The 26,156-nt window shown below is 42.2% G+C and overlaps 1 protein-coding gene across 3 annotated transcripts in view; it reads left to right on the top strand.

The window, feature by feature from the left end:
• Positions 1-20,847: 20,847 nt before the first annotated feature.
• The window catches only part of LOC122109610 (nitric oxide synthase 1 adaptor protein), a 352,796-nt gene continuing 347,487 nt past the window's right edge, over positions 20,848-26,156 (top strand). For all 3 annotated transcript variants that reach the window (XM_042682103.1, XM_042682102.1, XM_042682104.1), the window contains exon 1: positions 20,848-21,060. In XM_042682103.1, coding sequence (XP_042538037.1) covers positions 20,956-21,060 — 105 coding nt within the window. In that variant the 5' untranslated portion in view covers positions 20,848-20,955. The remainder of the gene's footprint in view (positions 21,061-26,156) is intronic.

The raw sequence follows: 26,156 nt of genomic DNA, 5'->3' as shown, positions 1-26,156 counted from the left end.
TGCCTTTGAAATTGTGCAGAGCATAGTATTTGTATGCCAACTATTTCAAAACTTTAATGTCTAGTTACTCTAAAATTTTGTTTGGGCATAGATGACTGTATCAAAACTTTGTGCTCATTTCTAAGATAGAGTTCTTGCTGTAAAACATCCATCGAACTACAGAACTCCAAGATCCATTTCCAGGGCATATGAAAGGAACATGTAACTAGGCCCCATAGAAGACCTTAAGCTGAGTGGAGGTATGTCATCTCCAGCTCAAGGTGGTTAAGTTTCAGGGCTTACCTGTCTCTCTGGAAGCCATCTGGCTGCAAAAAGAAGAGGATTCAAGGGGAGTGACAAGGTGGTTTAGGGGATGGTAGAGCAACAAGACATAAAGACGTGGCCATTTTATTTTTTTGTGCCAGTCTTGGGGCTTGCACTCAAGGCCTGGGTGCTGTCCCTGAGCTTTTAATTTTGCTCAAAGCTAGCACTCTACCACAGCTCCACTTCTAGCTTTTGGGTGGTTAATTGGAGATAACAGACTCATGGACTTTCCTGCCTAGGGTAGCTTCGAACTGTGATCCTCAGATCTCAAGCTCCTAGAATTATAGATGTGAGCCACTGACACCTAATAACCATTTTATTTTTTAAATCTACTTTTTATTTTTACTTTTTGGGAGACAGGGTCTTAGCTGTATTGCCTTGACTGGTCTTGAACTCACTATGTAGTCCATACTAACCTCAAACTTGTAAGGCCTCCCAAGTGCAAAAATTATTGGTGTTCACTACCACATCTGGCCTTGAGCCAGTAAGTTAAAGGAGTGCTGTCTGACCACAAACATCTCCTAATTGGTATGAGTGAAAAATAAACTTTGTGCTAAGCTACTGAGATTTGGGGTTTTACAGCAGCAAGAGTTAATCACCCTGACTAATATAATCATCTTTCTTTGAGGCTGAAAATGGGAAAGACAAAGGGTAAAGGACAGGACCACTCCATGGGTCATATATAACAGAGCATCACATAGATAGAAACCCAAGTGCCTAAATTTCCAAAATTCATAAATAGCATCAGCCTCTGCATTTTTCCAGCCTAAAAATATAGTCCTCCCAGCTAATAATTATCAAGTTTCTCTAGGCTACACTACAGTGAATTTAGGGACATATGAAGACAGAAGCCTTTCATCTCCTGTGATAGCATATTGCCTGCCAAACAGCATTCAATAAATATTTGTCAAATTGGATAATTTAAGCATCAGATATAAAACAAAATACTTCCACTACAAGATAAATTCCCAAATGAGGTTATGGGAACATATAACAGAACAATTAATTTTGCTCTTATTTGGCATATAATAATTCTTAGTAGGAAAAGATTACAGTATCTGGATGTCAGCCCCAGGTTTCTGCTCTTAGAAGCCCTTGAGACTCACGGCTTGTCATTGCTGTTCTATGATCTCTAGGCTTTCCTGGTTCTTCCATACTGGTCAATTTAATCCAGGTCATACTGTGCTGGTCCCCTTTTCTCCTCCCACCCCAGGAACCCTGAAGCCTCTTCACTTTGTTCTGGAGCCCTCGGAGAAATATTCTTCCCTACTTCTCTAATGGGCTCTAGCCCTCACTGCTCATTTGGTCTTCTGTGCTAAGGTTTCTTAGTTCTTCGTTTTTTCCAGCCCTCCAATTAGGTCCATGGGCAGCGCCATACTGCTATGTGTGGACACCAGTTTATCAATCTGAGAACCCCGCCCCCGCTGCCTCTGTACTCTCACACCTTAAGGGTTTTGAAGAGGGTCTTTGTGGAATAGGCGTTTGGGCTGGCTTTATAGGTGTCCCTGGTTCTCATAGTAGTCCAGAATCTGGCTCTGGTGTATGTTTTTGAGGATGTTAGTGTCATTTTGTGATTCAAACAGTTTTTGATATACTTGAACATGTTTCTTTTAAGAAAATGCATCTTAAATATTCTGTAAAATTGGGATGGGGTGATTCAGAGGGTTCATTTCTCAGGCTGCTTTCTGATTTCATGAGTGAATTCTTCACTACTGTTTGGCCTGGTGAGGGCGCCAGAGACTTTTTTGCCTTATACAGAATACTTCTGAAATCAGCAGCAGAAGGAAAACAGGCAGCTGTGGGATTGTGACAAGTCAGGGTTTGGCCAGCCCAGAAAACCCTGCCTTGGGCAGAACCCTACAGATTTAGGCAGAGGCTGTGGATACTAGCTAGGTCTGTGGGATGAACTCCAAGACCCAGAAACCGGAATTCTAGTTTGAACTCCTATCAGTTACCTGGGTGGCCTTCCAATATCACTCAACTCTTCTGGGCTTCAGTTTTCTTATAGAAAATCATGGAAGGATCTGACCCAAAGGCTTCTGCCAGATTGAGTGCTTTGAATTGCTCTAAATAACAAAACCTAGAAATGACACAACAGCACAGATTCTTCCTTCCTGAAGTCTTTCAGTGTCCATGTTCTGGGTACTGACCTCATTATTACCTGAAATCAGTTATGGCATGATGGATGGAATGGGGTGATTTCAGTTGTGAATATTTATATTAGAAAGTAAGGCTCAGGAGATAAACTAGGGGTGTGATCTCAGAAGATCTCCCTTATTATGATGTTAAGAAAAGGATTACTTACTGGGTACTAGTGGATCATGCCTGTAATCCTAGCTACTCAAAACACTGAAATCTGCAGATTAGGATTAAAAGTCAGCCAGGGCAGAAAAGTCTATGAGACTCAGATCTCCACTTAACCACCAAAAAGTCAGAAGTGGAGGTGTGGCTCAAGTGGTAGAGTACCAGCTTTGAATGAAAAAGCCAAACAAGAGCGTGCATGCGCACATATACAAACAGAAAAATGGTTAAAAATCTATAAATAAGAAAAAATGTAAGTATGTAGCATCTCTCTTGAACAACTGAGTGAGTATGTGAATGAATGAATGAAGAGCAAGATCTGGTTGGCAGGTCCTGGCTGTGAGGGTGGCAAAGGAATCTTGGTCCAGGTATAGATTTTGGGTGAGGACATCTTCAGCTCCTAAGCAGAGAAAATGTGGGGGACAGAGCAGTGAGGTCTAAATCACTTCACAGATGTCTGAGGAAGAATTCATGGGGGCAGTGGGGCCCCTGGGAGCCTTTCTAGAGGGTATTGCCCACTCCAGTTATAGAGCATACCTCTCCCCTCCTCTTTCCTCTAAGACAAGGAAGGTGAAGTTCCCTTCTGTTGGTCTTGGTTTGGTAGACTTTTCTCTTTCCTGAAAGTTCCTCCCACTCAAGGAGCGGCAAGTGGATAAGTTTACAATGGAGTGATGCAAGTCTAGGGCTAAAAGAAAGAAGGCCCTAGAGGCATGGGATCAGCATTCCAGGCTGGTCTTCCAGACAGGAGCCTGGAAAACCCCATAGCCTCCTGAGCTTCAGTCCTCTGGTCTGGTCTGCAATGGGGACTATACAACACCTCCCTCAGAAGGTTCTCATGAGGATGAGGTGATACAAGAGAAACAAAGCTTTATAACCTAGCACATGGCATGAAAATAAGGTATTATTATGAAAGGATGGAACAGTGATATAGATCAGAGCACCAGGATTATTCTCATTTGCTGGTTTTTTGGAGATCTCTGAAGTGTTGCCTAAATTCAGACCATTGACCATGCTAGGCAAGTTCTCCACCACTAGAGTCATACCCTAGAAAGCACCTTCCCCCATTTTTATGCTAGTGCTAGGGTATGACACATTTTTTTCTTTTTTTCTTTTTGGTGGGTGTGGGGCCTGAACTTTGGGCTTTGGCGCTGTTCCTCAGCTCTACAGCTCAAAGTTACCTACTGCTCTACCACTTGAGCCATAGCACCACTTACAGCTTTTTCTGCTTATGTGGTGCTGAGGAATTGAACCCAGGGCCTTATGCATGCAAGGCAAGCATTCTACCACTGAGCTACCTTCCCAACCCCCAGGGTATGAATTCAGGACTTCTGCCCAGCTTTCTTGCTCACCTGTTTCTCTACCACTTGAGCCATCCCGTCAGCCTGAAATTTTGCTGGTTAATTGGAAATGGTTTTGAAACATGATCATCAAGGTCTCAGGCTTCTGAGTAGCTAGAAATACAGTTGTAAGCCACCAGTGCCCTGGTCTGGTCTGGTCCTTATTTCTTTTTTCTACTCTCCTTTCTCCTCTCTCTTCTTCCTCTATTTCCCCTCCTCTCTTCTCTGTCTTATTCCTTCCCCTCCCTCCTTTCCTCCTTCCCTTTTTTTGTTTTATATTTTGAAATAAGGTCTTGTTATGTAGCTCTGTCCTAGCCTAGAATTTATTATGAAGCCCAGTGACGTTATGGCATGTGCCATCACATTTCAAGTTTCATTGTAAAATGGGTACAAGAAAAATGGCCTGAATCTTGCATTGCTATCCTACAGCCTGGTTTTGGTATGTTGGTCTACTGAGATTACATTTTGGACTGGAGGTATGTCTCAAGAGGTAGAGAATCTGCTTGGTAAGCACAAAGCCTTGAGTTCAAACCCTGTAACAACAGAGAGAAAGGGAGGAAGGGAAAGAGGGAGAGAGAAATTACTTTGTGTAGTAGGCTGGGAGGAGAAGTACAAGATGCCTACGAAGTTCCTGCTAGCTCTCTATTTCCTGAAGGAGAGCTATTTCTCTCGTCATGGTTACCTACAACTTATATCAGAATCAGCAGTGATTATGAAAACTTCACATTATTGTTTTGTAACCCCCTAGGCCATGAATGCCTCCTTAAGAGTGCCAGGAAATCTACACATCATGGCTGAAGATCCAGGCAATGCAGATCTGTGCAGGAATGGCCACAGAGCCCAGGAAGGGAAAGTCTGGGGATCCGCCAATGCAAACCCATCTCTGACAGACTGGGTGGAATCTTTTGTCTCAAAGCACCACAAGGATCACCACAAGGATGCCTGATGGGCATCTGACCATAACAATACCCAATTAATAGTGGTCTCATGTATACCCAGGCTTACCTTGAGCTCACAATCCTCCTGCCTGTCTCCAGTTCTGATATTACATGCATGGTCCTCACTGCTTATTTATCTTAACCAATCTTCCTTCTTTCTTTCCTTTCTCCTTCCCTTTTTAAATTTTTCTCTTCCTCTCGTCCCTCCTTCTTCCATCTCTCCTTCCTCTTTCCTCTCCTTCCCTCCTTCCCCTTTCTCCCCTTCTCTCCTTCCCTCCTTCCTTCCTTCCTTCCTTTCTCTTTTTCTTCCTCTAGTTCCCTTTCGTTTCTTTCCTTTTCCTTTCTTGTTGTAACTAGAGGTTGAACTTGAGGCCTTGCACTTACAGGCAGACCCTCTATCACTTGAGCCCTTTTTCTTTTTCTTTTTCTTTTTTAATTTAATTTAATTTTATTTGAGAACATACTGTACAGAGGGGTTACAATTACATGGGCAGGATAATGCATACATTTCTTACCAAGCATTGCAGCCTCCTCCTTTGTTTACCCTTCACCTCCGTTCCCAGCCTCCCCCCTCCCCCCCACCCAATCCTTCCCCCCTTCCCCCCCCCCCCCACACCGACATTGTAAAGCTCGTTTTTGACATGACATTTTGTACTTCTCATTGTTGCAACAGGTCCACCTGAATCCTTAAACTACTTGTTTGTCCCCATCTCCTCCACAAGTTATACTGACATCAAATATAGTGAAAGCGGGGTTTCACTGTGGGGGAGGGACATACAAAGCAACAAAGAAATAATCTTATAAATGTGTTAGAAACACATGCATGAAAGAAAAAAAAACATTAAAATACATATTTAACAGTTCGTTTTCCTAACATCACATCATCTGACCTTTTCCGCTTGACTCATACCTATACTAGATATTGCAAATAAGGGAAACCATGGGACCTATGTTTCTTTGGGCCTGGCTTACTTCACTTAATATAATTTTTTCCAAGCCTTTCCATTTCCTAACAAATGGGGAAATGTCATTCTTTCTGATGGAGGCATAGAATTCCATTGTGTATATATACCACATTTTCTTGATCCATTCATCTACTGAGGGGCATCTGGGTTGGTTCCATATCTTAGCTATGGTAAATAATGCTGCAATAAACATAGTTGTGCTGGTAGCTTTAGTGTGGTCTTGTTTGTAAACATTTGGGTAAATGCCCAAAAGTGGGATTGCTGGGCCATAGGGGAGTTCTATGTGAAGTCTTTTGAGGAACCTCCATACTGCTTTCCAAAGTGGTTGAACAAGTTTACATTCCCACCAACAATGAAGTAAGGTTCCTTTCTGTCCACATCCCCTCCAGCATCTGTTGTTGTTAGAGTTCTTGATTTTTGCCGTTCTAACTGGAGTGAGGTGATATCTCAATGTTGTTTTGATTTGCATTTCTTTTATGGCTAGGGATGTTGAACATTTCTTCATGTGTCTATTGGCCATCCTTCTTTCTTCTTCAGAGAAGTTTCTCTTTAAGTCTTTCGCCCACTTATTTATTGGGCAGTTGTTTCTTTGAGGATTTGTTGTTGGGGGGTTTAATTTTTTGAGTTCCAAGTATATTTTAGATATGAGATCCTTGTCCGTTGTATGGCTAGTAAAGATCTTCTCCCAATCTGTGGGCTTTCTATTGATCTTGCTAGCTATGTCATTTGCCCTGCAGAAGCTCTGCAACTTTATGCAATCCCATTTGTCCAACCTTTCTTTGATTTGTTGTGTTTCCGGGTCTCTATTCAGAAAATTTCGGCCTGAGCCAAGGAGACCTAGGGTTTCTCCTATTCCATCCTGTAATGTTTTCAGAGTGTCTGCTTTGAGTTCAAGGTCTTTGATCCATTTGGAGTTGATTCTGGTGCAGGGTGATATATAAGGATCTAGCTTTAGTTTTCTACATGTAGTTAACCAATTTTGCCAGCACCGTTTACTGAAGAGGCTGTCTTTCTTCCATTGTATTGCTTTAGCTCCCTTATCGAAGATTAGATGGCTATAGGTCTGTAGGTTCATTTCTGGGTTTTCAATTCTATTCCATTGGTCCTGAGGTCTGTTCTTATGCCAATACCAAGCTGTTTTGATTACTATGGTTGAGTTCTTTTTCTTTATGTGCTCTATTTGTTGGGTTATAATCTTGAGTTTTTTTCCTGGGCTGGCCTGAACTTGTGATTCTCTTATTTACATTTTCAACATAGCTCAAATGACAGATGTGCACCACTCAGTTATTAGTTGAGCTAGAGTTTCAATCTTTCACCAGGGCTGGCCTTCAACCTTAATCCTCCCAATCTCTGCCTCCCAAGTAGCTGGTATTATAGACAAGAACCACTGAGCCAAGCCCTGTCTTAACCATTCTTCTTTTCCTCCCAGTCCTGGGGCTTGAACTCAGGGTCTAGGCACTATCCCTGAGCCTCTTTTTCTCAAGGCTAGCATCCTACCACTTGAGCCACAGCCCCACTTCCAGCATTTTCTGTTTATATGGTACTGAGGAATTGAACCCAGGGCTTCCTTCATGCATGCATGCTAAGCCACATTCCCAGCCCTTCTCCTAACCATTCTTAAGAGTACAATTCCTAAAGAAACATAGGTCCCATGGTTTCCCTTATTTGCAATAACTAGTAAAAATATAGGATAATCTTACCAGACAAACAGAAAAGGTCAAAAGCTATATACATATGACCATCTAAGATGATGCTAAGTGAAATGAACCCCAAGATAGGGACACAAGAGGTTTTATCTTTGTCACTGTTGTTTTTAATGTGTTATGTGATTTTTTTTGTTTCTTTTGTATGTTCTTCCCCCATGGTATAACCCCTGTTTTCATTGTATTTGATTCCAGTGCCCTGCATCTTGTATATACATTTTTCTAATTTGAGGAGGGGAAGAGAAATAACAAAATGCTGAAACAAGGATACAGGTTGACTCAGTGTAACAATGAGATATACAAGACATTATGTTGAAAATGAACTTTACAACTTGGTGGGGAGAAGAGTTGGGGAGGTGGGGAGGGAAGGGATGGTAGGGGAAAAACAAAGGAGAGGATAACATTGCTTGATAGGAAATGTACTTATTACCTTACTCATGTAACTGTAACCCCTCTGTACAGTATCTTTACAATAAAAATATTTACAAATTAAAAAAGGATAAGACAGAAAAAAGCGAACATTTCAATGGTAAGTATAGTTGTAATGTTACATAACCATGACAGGGATATTGTCATAATACAAAACAGAAACTCTGAACATTAATCTTTTTTTTTTTTTTGCCAGTCATGGGCCTGAACTCTGGGCCTGGTCACTGTCCCTCAGCTCTTCAGCTCAAGGTTAGCGCTCTAGTACTTGAGCCATAGTGCTACTTCCGGCTTTTTCTGCTTATGTGGTGATGAGGAATTGAACCCAGGGCCTCAAATGCAAGGCAAGCGCTCTATCACTGAGTCACCTTCCCAGTCCCTGAACATTAATCGTTAACTCCCCATTCACCTTGCTTCTCAGTCTTTGCTAGCCACAGCCTACTTTTTTTGTGGAGGAAGAAGTGGGGCAGTTCTTGAATTTGAATTCAAGGCCTTGTGCTAGCTAGGCAAAAGCTCTACCATCTAAGCTACAACCCTAGCCCTAATATTATACTTTCTAATCTTTATGAAATCATATTGTTTGCATTGTTTTCTTTTCTACAATTATTAATAATTTGGCAAAATAAGAAATATTTATTTTTATAAATTTTATATATCATATATAAATATATCATACAAGAAGCTCTATTGTGATACAACATGCATATAATATACTTCACTCTAATTCAACCCCTCCATGTTACTCTTTCTTCTCTCTCTACACTTTTTTATTTCTTTTTTTTTTTTAATTTTTATTTTTAATTTAATTTAATTTTATTTGAGAACATACTGTACAGAGGGGTTACAATTACATGGGCAGGATAATGCATACTTTTCTTACCAAGCATTGCAGCCTCCTCCTTTGTTTACCCTTCACCTCCCTTCCCAGCCTCCCCCCTCCCCACTTTTTTATTTCTTATACACATATATATGTATATTATTGTAAAGATACTGTACAGAGGGATTACAGTTACATGAGTAAGGTAATGAGTACATTTCCTATTGAGCATTGTTACCCTCTCTTTTGTTTATCCCCTACCTCCCTTCCCTCTTCACCTCCTCAACTCCCCCACCATTTGAAGTTGTAAAGTTTTCAATGTAGTGTCTTGTACATCTCATTATTACAATGGATCAACTTGTATCCCTATTTAAGCATGTTGTTTTTTCCCTTCCTCTCCCTAAATTAGAAAAAATGTATATACAAGATGCAGGGCACCAGAATCAAATACAGTGAAAACAGGGGTTAGTTATACTGTGGGGGAAGAACATACCAAAGAAACAAAAAAAATCACAAAATACTTATAAATATGTTAAAAACAATAGCAAGCAAGAAAAAAACACTTGTGTCCCTATCTTGGGGTTCATTTCGCTTAGCATTATCTTATATGGTCATATGTACATAGCTTTTGACCTTTTTCTGCTTGTCCTAGATATATATACTAGTTATTGCAAATAAGAGAAATCATGGGACCTATGTTTCCTTGGGCCTGGCTTACTTCACTTAATATAATTTTTTCCAAGTCTTTCCATTTCCTAACAAATGGGGCAATGTCAGTGTTTCTGATGGAGGCATAGAATTCCATTGTATATATAGACCACATGTTCTTGATCCATTCATCTACAGAGGGGCATCTGGGTCTCCCTACTCTTTTCAATCAATTTTTGTTGGGTCTCATTATGCTGTTTTCAAACATATATACTAATATAATACTCAAATTCTTAATATTTAACCTCCCCCTAATTCTCTGTCCTTTCCTCATCTATCTGCTGGTTACTTGCCCAAACAGTCCACTTTTACAAACATATAATTTTTTAGGCCTACAGTCCACATATTAGTGAAAGCATGCAATAATTGTTTTTTTGACAGTTGTGGGACTTGAAATCAGCATAAACATGTAATATATTGCCTTTCTTTCTCCTTTCCTTCCTTCTTTCCTTCCTCATTTGCTTTCTTGCTTTCTTTCTTTTCTTTCAGTTTACCTTGCTTAACATGATGACCTCCAGTTCCATCCACTTTTCTGCAAACATAATTTCATTTTTTATGGCTGAATACTGTATACATGTACCACATTTTCTTTAATTGTTGATTGTTGGGTACCTAATCTGGTTCCATATTTTGGCTATTATAAGTGGCACTGGTGTAAACATGGGTGTGCAGGCATTTATCTTGCATGTTTATTTGCATTCCTTTGCATTTCTGCCCAAAAGTGATATAGCAGAATCTGGAATCATATACTATGCACCCTTTTGTGATGATATGTTTGACTTAGCATAATTTTCAAGTTTTGTCCATGTTGTCACTTGCATCCAAGTTTCTTTCCTTTTTAAGGTTGTTTTCATTAAATGAATGAAACACATTGTATTTATCCAATCATCTGTTGAGAGAAATTTGAGTTGTTTCCACAGGCTACTATCTATGATGTTGTTTAAAACAATTTTAGAAATAAAAAAATTCCAAGCTGGGCACTGGTGGTTCACATCTATAATTCTAGCATTTCAGGAGGCTAGGATCTAGTATTACAGTTCAAGGCCAGCCCAAGTAGGAAATTCTGAAACTTGCATCTACAATTACCCACCAAACACCAGAAATGGAGCAGTGGCTCAAGAGGTAGAGCACCAGCCATAAGCAAAAAAGCTAAGGGACAGTACCAGGCCCTGAGTTCAAGCCCTAATACTATACGCGTGCGCGTGAACGCGTGCATGCGCGCACACGCGCGCACACACACACACTACCAAACATGTACAAAACAGGCAAAAACTTATGTACAACTGATGATAAATTTAATACCTAATACCTCTATCTACTTCATTTACCTTATTTACCCCATATTATTAGAGCATATCTCAAACATCACATTTCACAGTTGAGAAAACTAGGTCATGAAATGCTAATATGAAGGCCACAAAGGTCATAGTGATGGGCCAGAGTTCAAGTCCACAGAACCCATATTTACTTTTGCTACTGGTGCCCAGGTGTATGCTGGTGTACTCATGTATGTACGCACATACATGAGGTCAATGCTGGGTAAAATGTTGCACTTAGAAACATTTGCATCTAACATGACATTCTACATCTTATCCAGAACTTGAATTTCATGTGGACTTTGGAACAGGTTGGTATGAGTTTGAAACCTTAGGTTTTTTAGTTGTTACTCAAGTCAGCAATTCCTGGCCTCCAGAGCCGTGGTAAGGACTAAATAGAACAAGGTTGGTAAAAGCTCTGGGAATCTACTAGTTGGTAGTACATCAGGAAGTGTGTTTTTTTTTCTTCCCTGGGACCAGGCAGGTCTTCCCTCATAAAGCATGCATTAACACAATGAGCCTTAAGAGTTTTTCCCATTCATCTTGGCCATACCTTGGAGATCCATGTGAACTCTGATAGATTGAGATGAATTCTGAAGAATTGGAATGCTTTCATCTTTTTTTTTTTTTTAAACCATTCAGAGCAACAGAAGGTAGCCAAGAACTGTTGAATAGATGGTCAGATGTATCACACAACAATGGTACAAGAGTTAGAGTGCTGCCTGGCAGGCACAAGTCTCTGAGTTCAAACCTTTGTACCAGTGTGTGAGTGTGTGTGTGTGTGTGTGTGTGTGTGTGTGTGTGTGTGTGTGTAGGGGGTAATGGCACAATGTTTATGTTTATGTTCACTGAGTGCGTAGGAATGAAATATCTATCCCTACAACACCTGGTAACTCTAAGAAAAGAAAAGTTTTTTGTTTTGTTTGTTTTACCTACCCTTGAGTTCATATGGAGACAAGTTTCATGTGCTCCTCAAGTGACAAAATCAAAGCTTCTATGGAAATAACCATAAAAACTGCCTTGGAGGGCTGGGAAAGTGGCTCGTGGTAGAGCGCTTGCCTTGCATGCCTGAGGCCCTGGGTTCGATTCCTCAGCATCACATAAGCAAAAAGAAAAAAGCCGGAAGTGGCGCTGTGGCTCAAGTGGTAGAGCGCTAGCCTTGAGCAGAAGAGCTGAGGGACAGTGCCCAGGCCCAGAGTTCAGGCCCCACGACTGGACCCCCCCCCCAAAAAACAAAAAAAACTGCCTTGGATTCTAGCTGACATGACCTCAAATGGGGTTTCAGGGATTCTACTATCCATAATGTGACATTTTTGTGTTTAATATTCCAGCTGGTATCCAGAAGAACTTGAATGTCACAACACAGTGATGCTTGTTGACTTAAGACTGTATTAGAATAGCTGAGTAGCTAGAGTTTATTGCTCATCAGAAGATAATTGTTTTTTCACAGTAACCCTCCAGTTCCATGGAAAACCCAAACCCCTTGTTGAAGAAAAGGTTATAATGTCTTATGAATTAAGCTTTAAAATTGCTTTAAATCACTGTGAAATGAACAATTTGGTGGCATTAAGAACATTTACTTCTGTGTAAGCATCATTACTGTCCTTCAGAACTTTTTTTATCATCCTAAATAGAAAACTGTACCAATTAGATGACAACCCATATTATTACCTCCTTCAGGCCCTTGGTAACCTCTCCTCTCCTTTCTGTCTTTATTAATTGGCCTATTAGATGTTCCTTATTTAAATAGAGTATTTGTCTTTCTTTCTTTTATTTTTCTGTCAGTTGGGGGGCTTGAACTCTGGATCTGGGCCCTGTCCCTGAGCTCTTCAGCTTCAGTAAGCACTTGAGCTACAGCGCCACTTCCGGCTTTCTGGTTAATTGGAGATAAGAAGAGTCTCATGGGCTTTCCTGCCTGGGCTGGCTTTGAACTGTGATTCTCAGATCTCAGCCTCCTGAATAGCTAGGATTACCTGTGTGAGCCACTAGCACCTTGCTAAGATTTTCTTCCTTCTAAACGTTGAACTTCACCACATACATACATTACTTTTTGTTTATTTGTCCACTGATTGACAATTGAGTTGCTCTCACTTTGGGGGAAATTATTGTGAAAAATGCTGTATACACAGGAATAAAGATATCTGTATAGAAACATGCTGTGTAAGCTTTATTCTCATTGGCAAAGTCTATATTCATGGCAATTTCCATAGTCAAAATGTTTGACAAAATCATTCTGTTCCACTGTTGTGTTTGAAGACTTTTCCTGGACCACTGTGGTGCATAGCAGACAATGATTGCAGCGGTGGGGTGGGGGGAAGGGGGAGAGGGAAGGGCACATCCTTCTGTGGACTGGACTCAGGGCCTAGACACTGCAGGACACTTGATTGCAGTAGCCTAGCATGTTAGCATGGATAGTCAGATTTATATTTAGAGATCCCACACTACCCCCATCTCCACCTTCACCCCACTTTTCCAAAAAGGTATGAACATGAGGGACATTTGTTCTGAATTAAACCTGGCTTCAGTTAAAATGTTATAATGTGTGGGGAGCTCAAATTACAGAAGTCCCCTTTGACCAGTGAATGGCAGGGCACTGGTGCTCAGAGAGGTGGAAAATTCTGAGGTCCCTCCAGCATGATTATTAGAAAAATGCTGTGATATGCTGATGATGTCAAGGGATTTATAAAAGATTTCAAGACCTTGTAAGGGAATGAGGCACTGGCTAATGATGGAAACCTGCATCTGGATAAGGCCTGAACATTTCATTTGCTAGTGATCCTGAAATGCCTGTTACTTTTAAACAACATACTGTGCCACTCCTTTTGTGTGAAGTTCAAATAACAGTGAGGTAAGCAGAACCTGTTATGCTAATCAAACTCAGGGGTGACTGAGCTGAGCTCTCAGAACACATAAAGCCTTAAGTGGGAAACTTGGACCTGGAAGGGAGAGTTATAGCCCAAACACATCTGGTTGCACTGAACATCTAGCATGCTTTTAAATTTATCATTACTGTTAGTGCAATGCTGGGGATGAAACCCAGGGTCTGATGTTAAGCAAGGTCTTTATTACTGAGCTACACCTCCCAGCCCCTACTTTGTTTGTTTTTTTTTTTATTTTATTTTAAAAATAATACTCAGGGCCTTGTGATTGCTAGGAAGGTACTCTACCACTTTTTTGTTTGTTTGTTTGTTTTGGTGGTAGTGCTAGTGGAACTCAGGTTTTAGCCCTTACTAAGCAAACATGCTAACTCTTTGAGCCATTCCCCATGCCCTTTGGGTTTTAGTTATTCGGAAGTGATGCTCTTGAGTTTCTTACTGGGTTAGCCTAGATTGTGATCCTCCTATTTATGATTTCTATGTAGCTAGGATGACAGACATACATCACTATGACCCTCTTGGTTCAAGCCCAGGCTTGCCTTGAACCACAATCTTTCTGATTTGAAGTAGCTGGGATTACAGGTGTGAGTCATGAATCATTGTGCCTGGATTTTTTTTTTTTAGTACACTAGCAAGAATCTGGAATAAAGTTTATCATTTTTGTGGTGCTGAATCTCATACTAAATTCATATGCTAAATTCATGTATCACTTAGCTGCACCTCTAACTCCCACTTTTTAAGGCAGTTATAAATATGCCTAAAAGCTTTGCTTCCCCAAAGATGTAAAATAAGATACTACATGCAATGCTTATCTGAATTTCAAGGGTATGCACAGTCTTTCCACAATCCTTGTGTCATCTTAAGAATGTGGATTTTCCCAGTAAGAATGGTCACTATCAAGAATAGAACATGATGGTGGGGATATGGGGAAGAAAGGAACACTATTGTACTGTTGGGAATTAAACTATAACCACTGTGGCAGACAATCTGGAGATTTTTTCAGAAACAACAACATAGAACTCCCCTATGTTCTAGCAATACCACCTTGGACATTTATTGAACAGACAAGCCCAACTTTCTAAATTTAATGATTAGATTTTGTTTGTGTTTTAAATAGATAACTGACAAAAACAGTTCAGCAGGGGCTGGGAAGGTGGCTCTGTGGTAGAGTACTTGCCTTGCATGCATGAGGCTCTGGGTTCGATTCCTCAGTACCACATAAACAGAAAAAGCCAGAAGTGGCATGGCGGCTCAAGAGGTAGCTTTGAGCTGAAGGGCTGAGGGACAGTGCCCAGGCCCAGAGTTCAGGCCCCAGGACTGACTAAAAACAAAAAAAACACAACAATAAACAGTTCAGCATTTAAGAATAAAGATCTAAATTTGCCGTGCTAAAAGTAATGACTTTAGGGGCTGGGAAGGTGGCTCAGTGGTAGAGTGCTTGCCTTGCATGCCTGAGGCCCTGGGTTCGATTCCTCAGCCCCACATAAGCAAAAAGAAAAAAGCCAGAACTGGTGCTGTGGCTCAAGTGGTAGAGCGCTAGCCTTGAGCTGAAGAGCTGAGGGACAGTGCCCAGGCCCAGAGTTCAGGCCCCACGACCTGACTCAAAAAATAAAAAAATAAAAAAAATAAAAGTAATGACTTTAAAAATCAATTTTCAATAGAAGGGCTAAAGTTCCCATCAAGAATATTTTTAGGGGCTGAGAAGGTGGCTCAGTGGTAGAGCGCTTGCCTTGCATGCCTGAGGCCCTAGGTTCTATTCCTCAGCACCACATAAGCAAAAAGAGAAAAGCCGGAAGTGGTGCTGTGGCTCAAGTGGTAGAGTGCTAGCCTTGAGCTGAAGAGCTGAGGGACAGCGCCCAGGCCCAGAGTTCAGGCCCCATGACCAGACCCCCCCCCCAAAAAAAAAAAAAGAGAGAGAGAAAGAAAGGGAAGGGAAAAGAAGGGAAGGGAAGGGAAGAAAAAGGAAGGGAAGGGAAGGAAATGATTGACTAGAACTTCATAATCAAAGAATATCACCAGACTCCCCCCCCCCCCCAAAAAAAAGAATATTTTTAGGGCCAAGTGCTGATGGTTTACGCCTGTAATCCTAAGTATTCAGGAAGCTGGGATCTGAGGATCTCTTTCAAAGCCAGCCTGGGCAGGAAAGTCCATAAGACTCTTATCTCCAATAAACCACCAGAAAACCAGAAGTGGTGCTATGGCTCAAGTGGTCATGGGGCTTGAACTCTGCACCTGGTTGCTGGCTCTGAGCTCTTCAGCTCAGGGGGAATGCTCTACCACTTCTGGTTTTCTGGTGGTTAATTGGAGATAAGAGTCTCCTCAACTTTCCTGTCCAGGCTGGCTTTGAACTGGGATCCTCAGATCTCAGCCTCCTGAATAGCTAGGATTACAGGTGTAAATTTTTTTTTTTTTTTAAGAAAAAGGTCAGGAAACGTCTTGATTTTTATTTTGTTTTCTATTTTGGGTTTTTTTTGGGAGCGTGATGGTGATGGAGTGGGATGTGGGAAATTCTTCTGAATTAGCACTCTAGGGTTTAGCCCAGCTCAAACACTTCCCCTGGAGTACAGTCCCCTCATCCTGGAGATGAAGGCCTCCCCTGGCTAGGCTGTCTCCAGCCTTATCAGCAATAACTCCTAGAAGAACCTCCCTATTCCAGAGATCTTATCTCCTCATGGTCTCCTAAGGACATTTGGCAGATTAATGTTTCTAAACACCCTGTCTCCATATATGTACTCCTGTCACTTTTTCTCTTTCAAATCAAAATACTTTCCCTTTTCCAAGCCCAACTCAAACCAGACCTACTTTAGGAAGCCTTCCCTAACTGTACAGACCTGGCTTACTTTCCCCTTTTCCTACTCTGAACTACTTAGGAAAAGCTTCTCATCTCATGTGTTTGGATCACATGCTCTCTTCACTGAAAATTCTGTCACTAAGGGTGTGACTTGTTAAAGGCCTTTGATGAAAAAGGTTTTTTGACCAGAACCTATTAAATCAATAAAATCTTGTTACCTGGAACTATTATGCAAGATCAAGAATCAACTTTACTTCTTATGACTGTATATTAATTATACAAAGGTGTTTCATTATGATATTTCCATATACACATATAACGTATGTTGACCAAATTCACCCCTTTTGTTACCCTTTTTAAACAAATTTTGGTAGGTTTTTCTTCTTTCTATTTTAACTTGAGGGAAAAAAACATTTTGAGTTAGAAAAACAAAGGATGGTTACAAATCTGCATGAGAAAGGGAACAGAACCCTGCTTGGAGCTTAACTTTATTCATTTAGAATTCTTATTTTTTCCTTTCCCTAGATTCCCAAATTCCTCACCACTGACCAAAGAGAAAGAAAGCTATTAGATAGTTTGAAGATCCTCACACTCTGGACTCAATTTTCCTACTCGAGTCTCCAGAATAGCTGGAACTACAGACCCATAACCAATCACCACTGTGGTGTGACAGTTTTTGTTTCTTGCCTTCAGGGAATAGAAGGGAAAGCTATGCATACAGAAGGAAGCTCCAGCCATTTCCTGCTTCCCACTTAGCTTGCCTTCACTCTAATTTTGTTTGCAAAAAACTTTTCCCTTGGAAGTCCATTTGAAAGATTATTTGCTTTATAAAAACAGAACATGCATATTTGTGTAGTTAGTTTTAAAACATAAATGAATGACAGTAGAGATGTGACTTACTCTTGGTTTAATGGGTGGAGTCAGCCCTTGGTTTAAGGCGAAGGTCACAACACATTTCACGTTTTAGAGAAATCTTCCTTATGAGGAAAGTACCTCAGGATTTTGCTCTATTGCTCATAGTAAAAGATCATAATGAACCAAAGTTGGATTTGAAAGTGATTGTCATACAGGATGCTATTTTTACTCCCAAATAGGAATTATTTATTATCTTTATTGGAACTTTTAAAGGTGGGTTAATGATTCCCAACTCTATAATCCCAAACACTGTCAGGTACAAATGGTGCCATGGATCAGTCATGGTGGTATGTACCCATAAATTTTGTACTCAGGAAGCTGAGGTAAAGAGAATGGCTTGAATCCAGGAGTCTAAGACTAGCTTGGGCAACATTGCAAAACCTCTTTAAAACAAGCCAGGTGCTGGTGGGTCATGCCTGTAATCCTAGCTACTCCGGAGGATCACTGTTTAAAGCCAGCTAGGGCAGAAAAGTCTGTGAGACTCTTATCTCCAATAAACTATTCAGAAAAAAAGGCTGGGAGTGTCACTGTGGTTCAAGTGGTAGAGTTAGTAGCTTTGAACAAAAAGAGGCTCAGAAAGAGTGTCCAGGCCCTGAGGCCAAGCCCTAGGACTGTCCCCTCTTTCCTCCCCCCAAAAAGCTTGTTTGAGACGGTATCTCACTTTGGGTCTAGCTGTTTAGTTCTGTAGGCCAGGTAGGCCTAGAATTCATGATCCTCCTTCCTTTGCTTCTCTAGAGCTAGAATTACATGTGTGTGCCTTCATTCCCAGAGTTAATTTGAACCTTTTGATGCAAAGTACTATCAAATGATAAAAAAATTCTGACGTGTCCTTAATGTTTAATATTTGATTTCTACAAAGATGTTATCAGTTCTATCCCTGCATATATCTGAGCAGTACTGAACAAGCTGACATTCTTTGTTAGCTATACTCATGCATGTGTTCCTAAGACCTATTGCTTTATGACCTGTACACATTATTTATTCTCTCAGCTCTCTTTTCTCATCTGTGAAATGCAGATGTGGCAGAAGATATTGCAAATGATCAATGGAGACAAGGAGCATGTGGTCCTTCTGTGGAAAAGTAGGAATTCATGAGCAAAAGAAAACTGATTTGCAATTCAGAATATGTGCTCCAACTAAAGTTTGCTGTCAAATCTCAACCTATTATTGTGTGCAGGAAGGTTATTGAGGTAAGAGCTCTAGTCTGTAGTTACAACTAGGCAAATTGGTAGCTCTCTGAGTTTCTAACTTTGTACATAGATTCTATGATTCCCCCTTCAACCCCGCCCTGGTCTTGGGGCTGAGACTCTGCCTGGGCTCTGTCTGAACATTTTGCTCAAGGCTAGTACTCTACCATTTGATCCACAGCTCTACTTCTGGCTTTTCTGTGGTTAATTGGTAATAAGTGTCCACAGATTAAAAGCAGGTTAGCAGGTGGGGGCTCTTATTCCTGTAATCCTAGCTACTCATGAGACTGAGGTCTAGATTGACTTTCGAGACAGAAAAGTTGGGTTTCAGGCAGAATATTCTTTGAGAATCACTAGCAGAAAGTATTACTGGAGGCATTGCTCAAGAGGTAGAGTGTGCCAGGCTAGCAAGCTGGAGGCTTGGAGTTCAACTTCTAGTATAGAATAAAAGGACAGGTCTGAAGTGATAAATTCAAAAGAGCTAACTGGGTGGTTTATATGATCTCAGAACTGATGGTGTTGATACTGGCTTGATGGGTTCCTTTCAAAGACCCAGAGTACTACTACTAAGCCATGCAAACTGTAGCTATTATGTATCTCTACCCAAAGTGTTTTGACAGATACTATTTGGTTACCAACTCCTATGGCACTGGCATTTGTGCTGTTGAGAAACTGAATAAAAACCAGGTGCCACTGGCTCATTTAAGCCTCCTAATGAGGAGGCTGAGATTTGAAGATCATGGTTCAAAGCCAGCAGGGGCAGAAAAGTCCCCTTGAGACTCTTATCTCCAATTGACTCAAAAACCCAGAAGTGGTGCTGTGGCTCAAGTGGTACAGCAGTAGCCTTGAGTTCAAAGAGGCTCAGGGACAGTGCCCAGGCCCTGAGTTCAATCCCCACAGTTGACAAAAACATTGAAAACAGGGGTTGGAGGAATGGCTCAGGTGGTAGAGCACCAGCCAATGAGTGGAAGCATCAGATACAGAGTTTGAGTCCCAGTCTCAGACAAAAAAGTTGAACACATAAATTCTATTTCTTTTATTAGTTGATCCCTTCCAAGATGGACATATACAAGCAGCTTTTCTCAACTTTTACTGTAAAGAACAGGCTTCTTCTTAACAGTTGGCAAGTATTTACCAGTTGAACATAACTTGAAAGCTCTTTTTGTTTATACCCAGTTATGTAAATTTAAGGACATAACAATATTTTGAGTCTCTTACTCTTAGTACTTCCCTCCTCCCCCACTACATATTCTATCTCTACAAGACTGAAATATTTAAGCTCTCCAAAAGGCATCTTAACTGCGTCTTGGCCCCTGTCTAAACAAGTCCCATATCACTGCCCAAAGAAAGACTAAAAGCGTTTGATACATCTTACCCCTTCCCCCTACCTCCCAACTTGGACAAAGGTTTGGTTCTCAGGAGAAAGAGGACTCTCAGAACCCCAATCTGTGTCTTCTTGTTAATCTAGAACAGCACTTGGGCTTTTCTACTAAAATACAAAGCTGAACAATAAATACAATGTCTCCCCGTCTCCAAAAACAAAATAAGGAAACGACCTAAGGCGAGGATGCTACTGTATTCCGGTCTCGAGATCTGCCTGCAAAACAAGTAGACTGGACTGAGCTTGGCTTGCCGAGGCCCGGGCAGTTTCCAGGGCGAAGTTCCCGGGTTCTGGCAGTCAGTAGCACACGCAGGGCGGGGAGCAGCGCTCGGAACTTTCACCTGCTGGGCGGTGCGCGGGGGCGGATCTCTAGATGGGCGTGGCCTTTACGGTAGGCGTGGCCTCGACGCTCCTCAGGAGGAGCCGGCCCGGCCACGCCCCGCAGGAGGAGCCGTGGGCTGGCGGCTGATCCGGCGTCTCCGTGACAGGCACCCCGCTCCACCGCCACCGCCGCCGCCGCCGCCGCCGCCGCCGCCGCCGCCTCCACCGCCTCCTTTTCTTTCTTGTCCCGTGCCGTCCGCCACTGCTCTGGGGTCGGCACTGCGCCCAGTCCCGCTGCGGGCCGGAGCGCCGCTGGCTCCCGCCGCCGCCGCCGCCGCTGGCTCGCGCCGCCGCCGCCGCCGCCGCCGCCTCCTCCTCCTCCTCCCCTGCTGCTCTCCTTCCTCGCGGGCTGGAATCGTGCGGCCGCTGAGTCGCCTGCGTCGCTCGCAACCCGCCACCCGCTGCCGCTCGGCCCTCAGCGCAGCTCCGGGTTCCGGCTGCGGCTGCCCAGCGAGCCCGCGCCGCCGGGGTGCAGCCCACTTCGCACGTCTCTTGTCCCCGCCAGCGCCGCCTCGCCCCGGCCGCCTGCTCGCCTCTCCCCTCCCCGGGGTCTCGCCGGCCCCTTCCTGAGGTTGCGGCCTCTGGAGGAGAGAGTCCAACGCGGGTCACCATGCCCAGCAAAACCAAGTACAACCTAGTGGACGATGGGCACGACCTGCGGATCCCTTTGCACAACGAGGACGCCTTCCAGCATGGCATCTGCTTTGAGGCCAAGGTGAGGGCGACCGCGGGAGGGTCGGGCCGGGAGGGGGCATGCTCCGGTGAGAGGGTGCACAACCATCCTGGACGCCGAGGTCAGGCCAGTTGCGGGGGACGGGGGGCTTTTCTCTTATAGTGTCTGCCCTTGTCAGTGCACAATTCATAGGCTTCTGCACAGAACTACGAAAGAACAAATGGAAACTTTGAGCTTTACCCCCGTCTCCCACCTGCAGACTCCGCCATCCTTGCTCGCATAGGCTGGATTGAGTTACTTCCCCGAGCCCTTACAAGGAGAGCGAAGTCAGTAAACCTAGCAGCCTGGACACCTGGTTCTTTAGAATTGGGTTAAGGAAGCTCTGGTGTTATTTACATGTTGGGCTCCCATGGGAGAGTTGCTTTCCGGAAGGTCTCTTAAAAGGGGGGAATGTTTGCGTCCCCATTGAGGAAAAAAAATAGTTTTTTGTTGTTGTTGTTTAATTCCAGGTAACTGGTTCGGGTGTTAAAGTCACTTCCTAAATGTATGATTTGCCACATTCCTTTGCATGTGCCAGTCACTTACATGGGGGTGGTGTGAAAGCTGCCTATTTGCTGGTTTTATTGCACAATATTAAGTTTCAGCATCTGCAGCTGAAGAATTTATATAAGTAGAATTTTTAGCGCTATGTCCATCCTTGGGGGAGGAGCAAGGTCCAAACGTCAGTATTGGACAGGTCAGGCGTATGTGAGGTGGTGCACTTCCCAGAAACGAGTGCAGAGTTCTAGTTTCTGAAATTGCTGTGGAGAATCTCACTGCCCAGTACCGGGAAAAGAGTGCTCTTCCGTGGGAAAAGGCTCTGTCCTTGCTTCAAGTTGCTTGACACAGTCTGTGACCCAGATATCCCGAGGACACCCATCCACATAGGCAGGGCTTCATTGTTTTGAAAACAGGGCTCTTCTGATGTGGAGACAGTTTTACTTTGCTCCCCCACCCCCACCTCTTTTAGTGACTGTAAGTGTAAAGGTTAGCGTCTCACCCAAGGATAATTATTCCATCAGGTGTTTATTTCCTTTAATTCACAAAGCATTTTTTGAGTATTTGACTTGTGTCCAATAGGGTCAATTATCTTTAGATTGATTACCTTCTTGTGGAAATGTACGCGAGATCTTAATTTGGCCCTCCCCCCCATAACTTTTTCCCAACCATATTTACTAGAAGCTGGCTGTGAAATGCAGAGCTGAATTGCTGGGTATGTTTTGGGACCAACGTGGGGCTGCAGCACAGATCTTCTTTCATTTTACTCTTCTCTCAGAATAGATCTGGGTAAGATGAAAAAAAAATTTTTATTTATTTTAAATTTTTATTGTGAAAATACCATACAGAGGGGTTACAATTACATGGGCAAGATGAGTACATTTCTTTTAAATTTTTTTTTTTTTTAAATACCAGTGCTGGGGCTTGAACTTAGGGCCTGGGTGCTGTCTCTTAATTTTTTCTTTCAAGGCTTGTGCTCTGCTACTCGAACTATGCCTCTCTGGCTTTTTGCTGCCTGGGCTGGCTTTGGAGCTCATCTTAGCCTCCTGAGTATTTTGAATTACAGGCATGAGGGTCGGACACTCAGCTAAGTTTGTGTTCTTTTAATAATGGTTGTGATTTGATTTTCTTGGACATACTGGGAAATTGACTTTTGTCTTGTTTGGTTCATCACTACTGTTTTTCTAAGAATGAGGGTAAGAGGGAGATTAAAGTATCTCTTCAAGTCTTTTTATTCTTTTCTCACTGTGCTCTGCATTGCGTCTCAGGTGTCAAAATCTAGTGTGTATAAGATTGGGTATTAAGAAATCCAACTCTTGACATGCTCCAATTCTAATTTGCAACATCTACCCAGAGCCTAGGAATGTAAATCTTTATTTTTGTGCCACTCATGGTGCTTGAACTCAGGGCCTGGGCACAGTCCCTGAGCTTTTTTCTCAGTGCTAGTACTCTACCACTTGAGCCAGAGCTTCACTTCTGGCTTTTTGGTGTTTAATTGGAGATAAGATTCTCACAGATTTTCCTGCCTGCACTGGCTTTGAATTGCAGTCCTCAGATCTCTGCCTCCTGGGTAGATATGGTTACTTGGTGTGAGCCACTGGGGCCTGGCTCTGGGAATGAGTATCTTTAATGAGCATTTGAGGTGATTTAATGTAAGTGATTACAATCAGATTTTGAGAACTAACTGGGCTCAAGGCTTGTCTCCTGTTTACTGGATCTTCCTTTCCCAGTACTAGACATGTATTTGCTTATCTAAGCAAGTGTCTGGGGGCTGAGTGAAGTAGTTTTTATAGTAATTCCTTGGATTCATAGGCTGTGGTGGCCAGTCAGAATAAGAGGAACCAGTCAGAGGAGCTAATCTAAGCTGTATTCCCAATGCAGATCTGAGACATGGGGGACCTGTGGCTCTGCTTTGAGAAGAGTAAGTTACAGAAGACAAAGGCACACAGAAATCACATATGTGGAGCTTCCTTGGGAGAAGGCTAACTTTGAGGACGAGGTCCTAACTCCTAGCTCTCTGTAAATTATGTGGAACACTTTCACCTACAAACACCATGTTAGCCAAGACTAGAGGTGGAAACAGAAGCTTATATATCCCATGTGTATCCCGTAAGTGTCTTTTCTGGCTGAATTCCACAGAGCACTGTTGTGGAGCTGTACCATCACTGGGATTTCAGGGTTAAGTTCACACTGCACTCTTGCCTTGTTTTAGAAAAGCATAGGCTGTAAAATGCAAATGTTAGGTACCCTTGGAAAAACACTTTTCTGTTCCAAGGGTTGGCGATATCAGCATGGATGGAGTGATTCTTTGGATGCATGCCTCTTGTTCTCAGAGTTCTCTAGAGACTGATGTAAGGTTAGAGTTGAAAGATATCTCTGTGGCAGAGGTTCTGAATACTTTAAGAATGTAATGAAGCAGAAGTAGTTTTCACCTGCTATACCTGTCTTCTCTACTTCCCTACCAGCAGGGTCTCCATATGTCTGTTTTGTAAAGCAGGATATAGAGTTGGGGAGGTTGTTGCCTGTCTATGTGCTCACAGCTATGTGGGACAAAACACATTTAAACCCAAAAGTGTGCCTTCAGACATCTAAATCTAGTTGTTTTTTTAATGAGTTGTCACTCTGTACATGGCAGTGGTTTGACTCGGTCTCAGTGGGAGATCTTCAGGTTGTTAATCTCCAGGACTCCGATATAGGGAATTAGTCAAACTTTTAATGCTGACAGTTTCTAGATTTCCTTTTGATCCAAGAGCTGCTTGTTTCATAGGGGCGAGGAACAACTAACCTGTGAAATTATTTGGTGTGTAACAGGACAGACATGTATGCTTCTTGTGTCTTGTTGGCTGCCCTAGCCTCTATTGGTAATTTTATATGGCCTGTGAATGATGTCATATATATGTATATATGTATGGGTATACATATGTATATCTATATCTGCATCTATATCTATGTATGAACTGAATTCTCTGGCTATATTTCCTTTCTCATTACATGGCTTTACTCATTGATTTCTTTTTCTGGAGAGGATTTAGATATTCCAGTAACCTACACAGCAAGTGCCATTGGAAGAAAGATTGTAAGGGATATCTGCTCTTCATGTTGAGTGCACATACCTGACTTACTGGATAGTGCTGCTGGGTGACAAATCTCACATGATTTGAAGGACTGTGGGCCCTCAGAATCTGGCCTCTTGATCTCTTGATATTTATTCCTGGTGGCCCATGCCAATACCATCTGTAGTTGCTTGATGAGAAAGAGACTTGTAATGACAGTAGTGCAAAGGACAAGAATATTAATGTACTTCTGCTTTCATCCATAGATGATTATTGGTTTTCATGGGACTTTCACAAAGACTCCTTTTGTAGAAATAGGAACATTAGTGTTTTTAAACAACAGAGCCAGGTCTTTTTTTTTTTTTTTTGACGGTCGTAGGGCCTGAACTCTGGGCCTGGGTGCTGTCTCTCAGCTCTTCAGCTCAAGGCTAGTGCTCTACCACTTGAGCCACAGTGCCACTTCTGGAACATTAGTGTCATTTCCATTTTTCAGATGAAAAATTGACAACTAAGCTGGTAGATATGTGCCATGCATTGTTCTAGTTGCCTTATACTCTTACGAATTTTGATTCTGGGCCCATGGCTCTTTTGCTTTCTTCATCCTGATGAAGTTGTTCTCTCTGTATTTCTAGCATGCTGTCACATTGTTTAGATTACTTATAATCTATGTGTATGGCTCAGGCTGTAAGAGCTGGAAAGTACCTTATCTCATGCAGTATAACTTCATTTTATGGATGAGGAAATTGAGATTCACAGGCGAAGTCATTAATCCAAGGTCATGTAGCTATATCCTAACAGAACCAGGACTAATCTCTGGTTTCTTGACTTCCAGTTGGTTTCAGTTATTTATCAAATAAGTGCTTCATTTGTTCATGGTCAGGAGTTCTGGTAGAGCTTGGATGGGCTGTTCTTTGGTTGTGTAAAGTGACTGTTCTCTTGAAAACATTTTTGTCTTATGGCTTGGCTGAAGGTTCTAGAAGGTTTTACTCATACATCTGGTGCCTTAGTGGTCTTCCACCTGGTGCTTGTCCCCACTGCTTAGCTTGGATTTCCTAACAGCATGGTGGCCTTTGTTTGACAATTGGCTTTCCAAAGGGGGTTATTATTCAAGGTTACTTCTGCTGCATTCTGTTGATGAAAAAAGGCTCCGTGGGAAGAGAAATAGGCTCCATTTCTTGATGAGGGGGTGTCAAGGTCACACTGCAAAATTACACATGGCATGAGAGATAGTGAAGCTATTTTAGATCAAATAGACTTGTCATAAAAATTTCTTGTCTGCATATATCTTCTTCAATGGAATGTTTTATTTATTTTTAAATCTTTATATATATTATTGTAAAAATACTGTACAGAGGGGTTACAGTTACTGTGAGTAGGGTAATGAGTACATTTTCTATGGAGCATTGTTACCTCCTCCTTTGTTTTTTCCCCTACCATCCCTTCCCTCCCCACCTCCCAAACTCACCATCTCCCTCCCCCCCACATTGTAAAGTTCATTTTCTTTCTTTTTTTTTTTTATTGTGAAAATACCGTACAGAGGGGCTACAA

This window comes from Dipodomys spectabilis, unplaced genomic scaffold (genome assembly GCF_019054845.1).
Source record: "Dipodomys spectabilis isolate Male_0828 unplaced genomic scaffold, ASM1905484v1 ptg000069l, whole genome shotgun sequence".
Taxonomy (NCBI): domain Eukaryota; kingdom Metazoa; phylum Chordata; class Mammalia; order Rodentia; family Heteromyidae; genus Dipodomys; species Dipodomys spectabilis.
The sequence above is the reverse complement of the archived record's forward strand: the minus strand, read 5'-3'. Positions and strand labels throughout refer to the sequence as shown.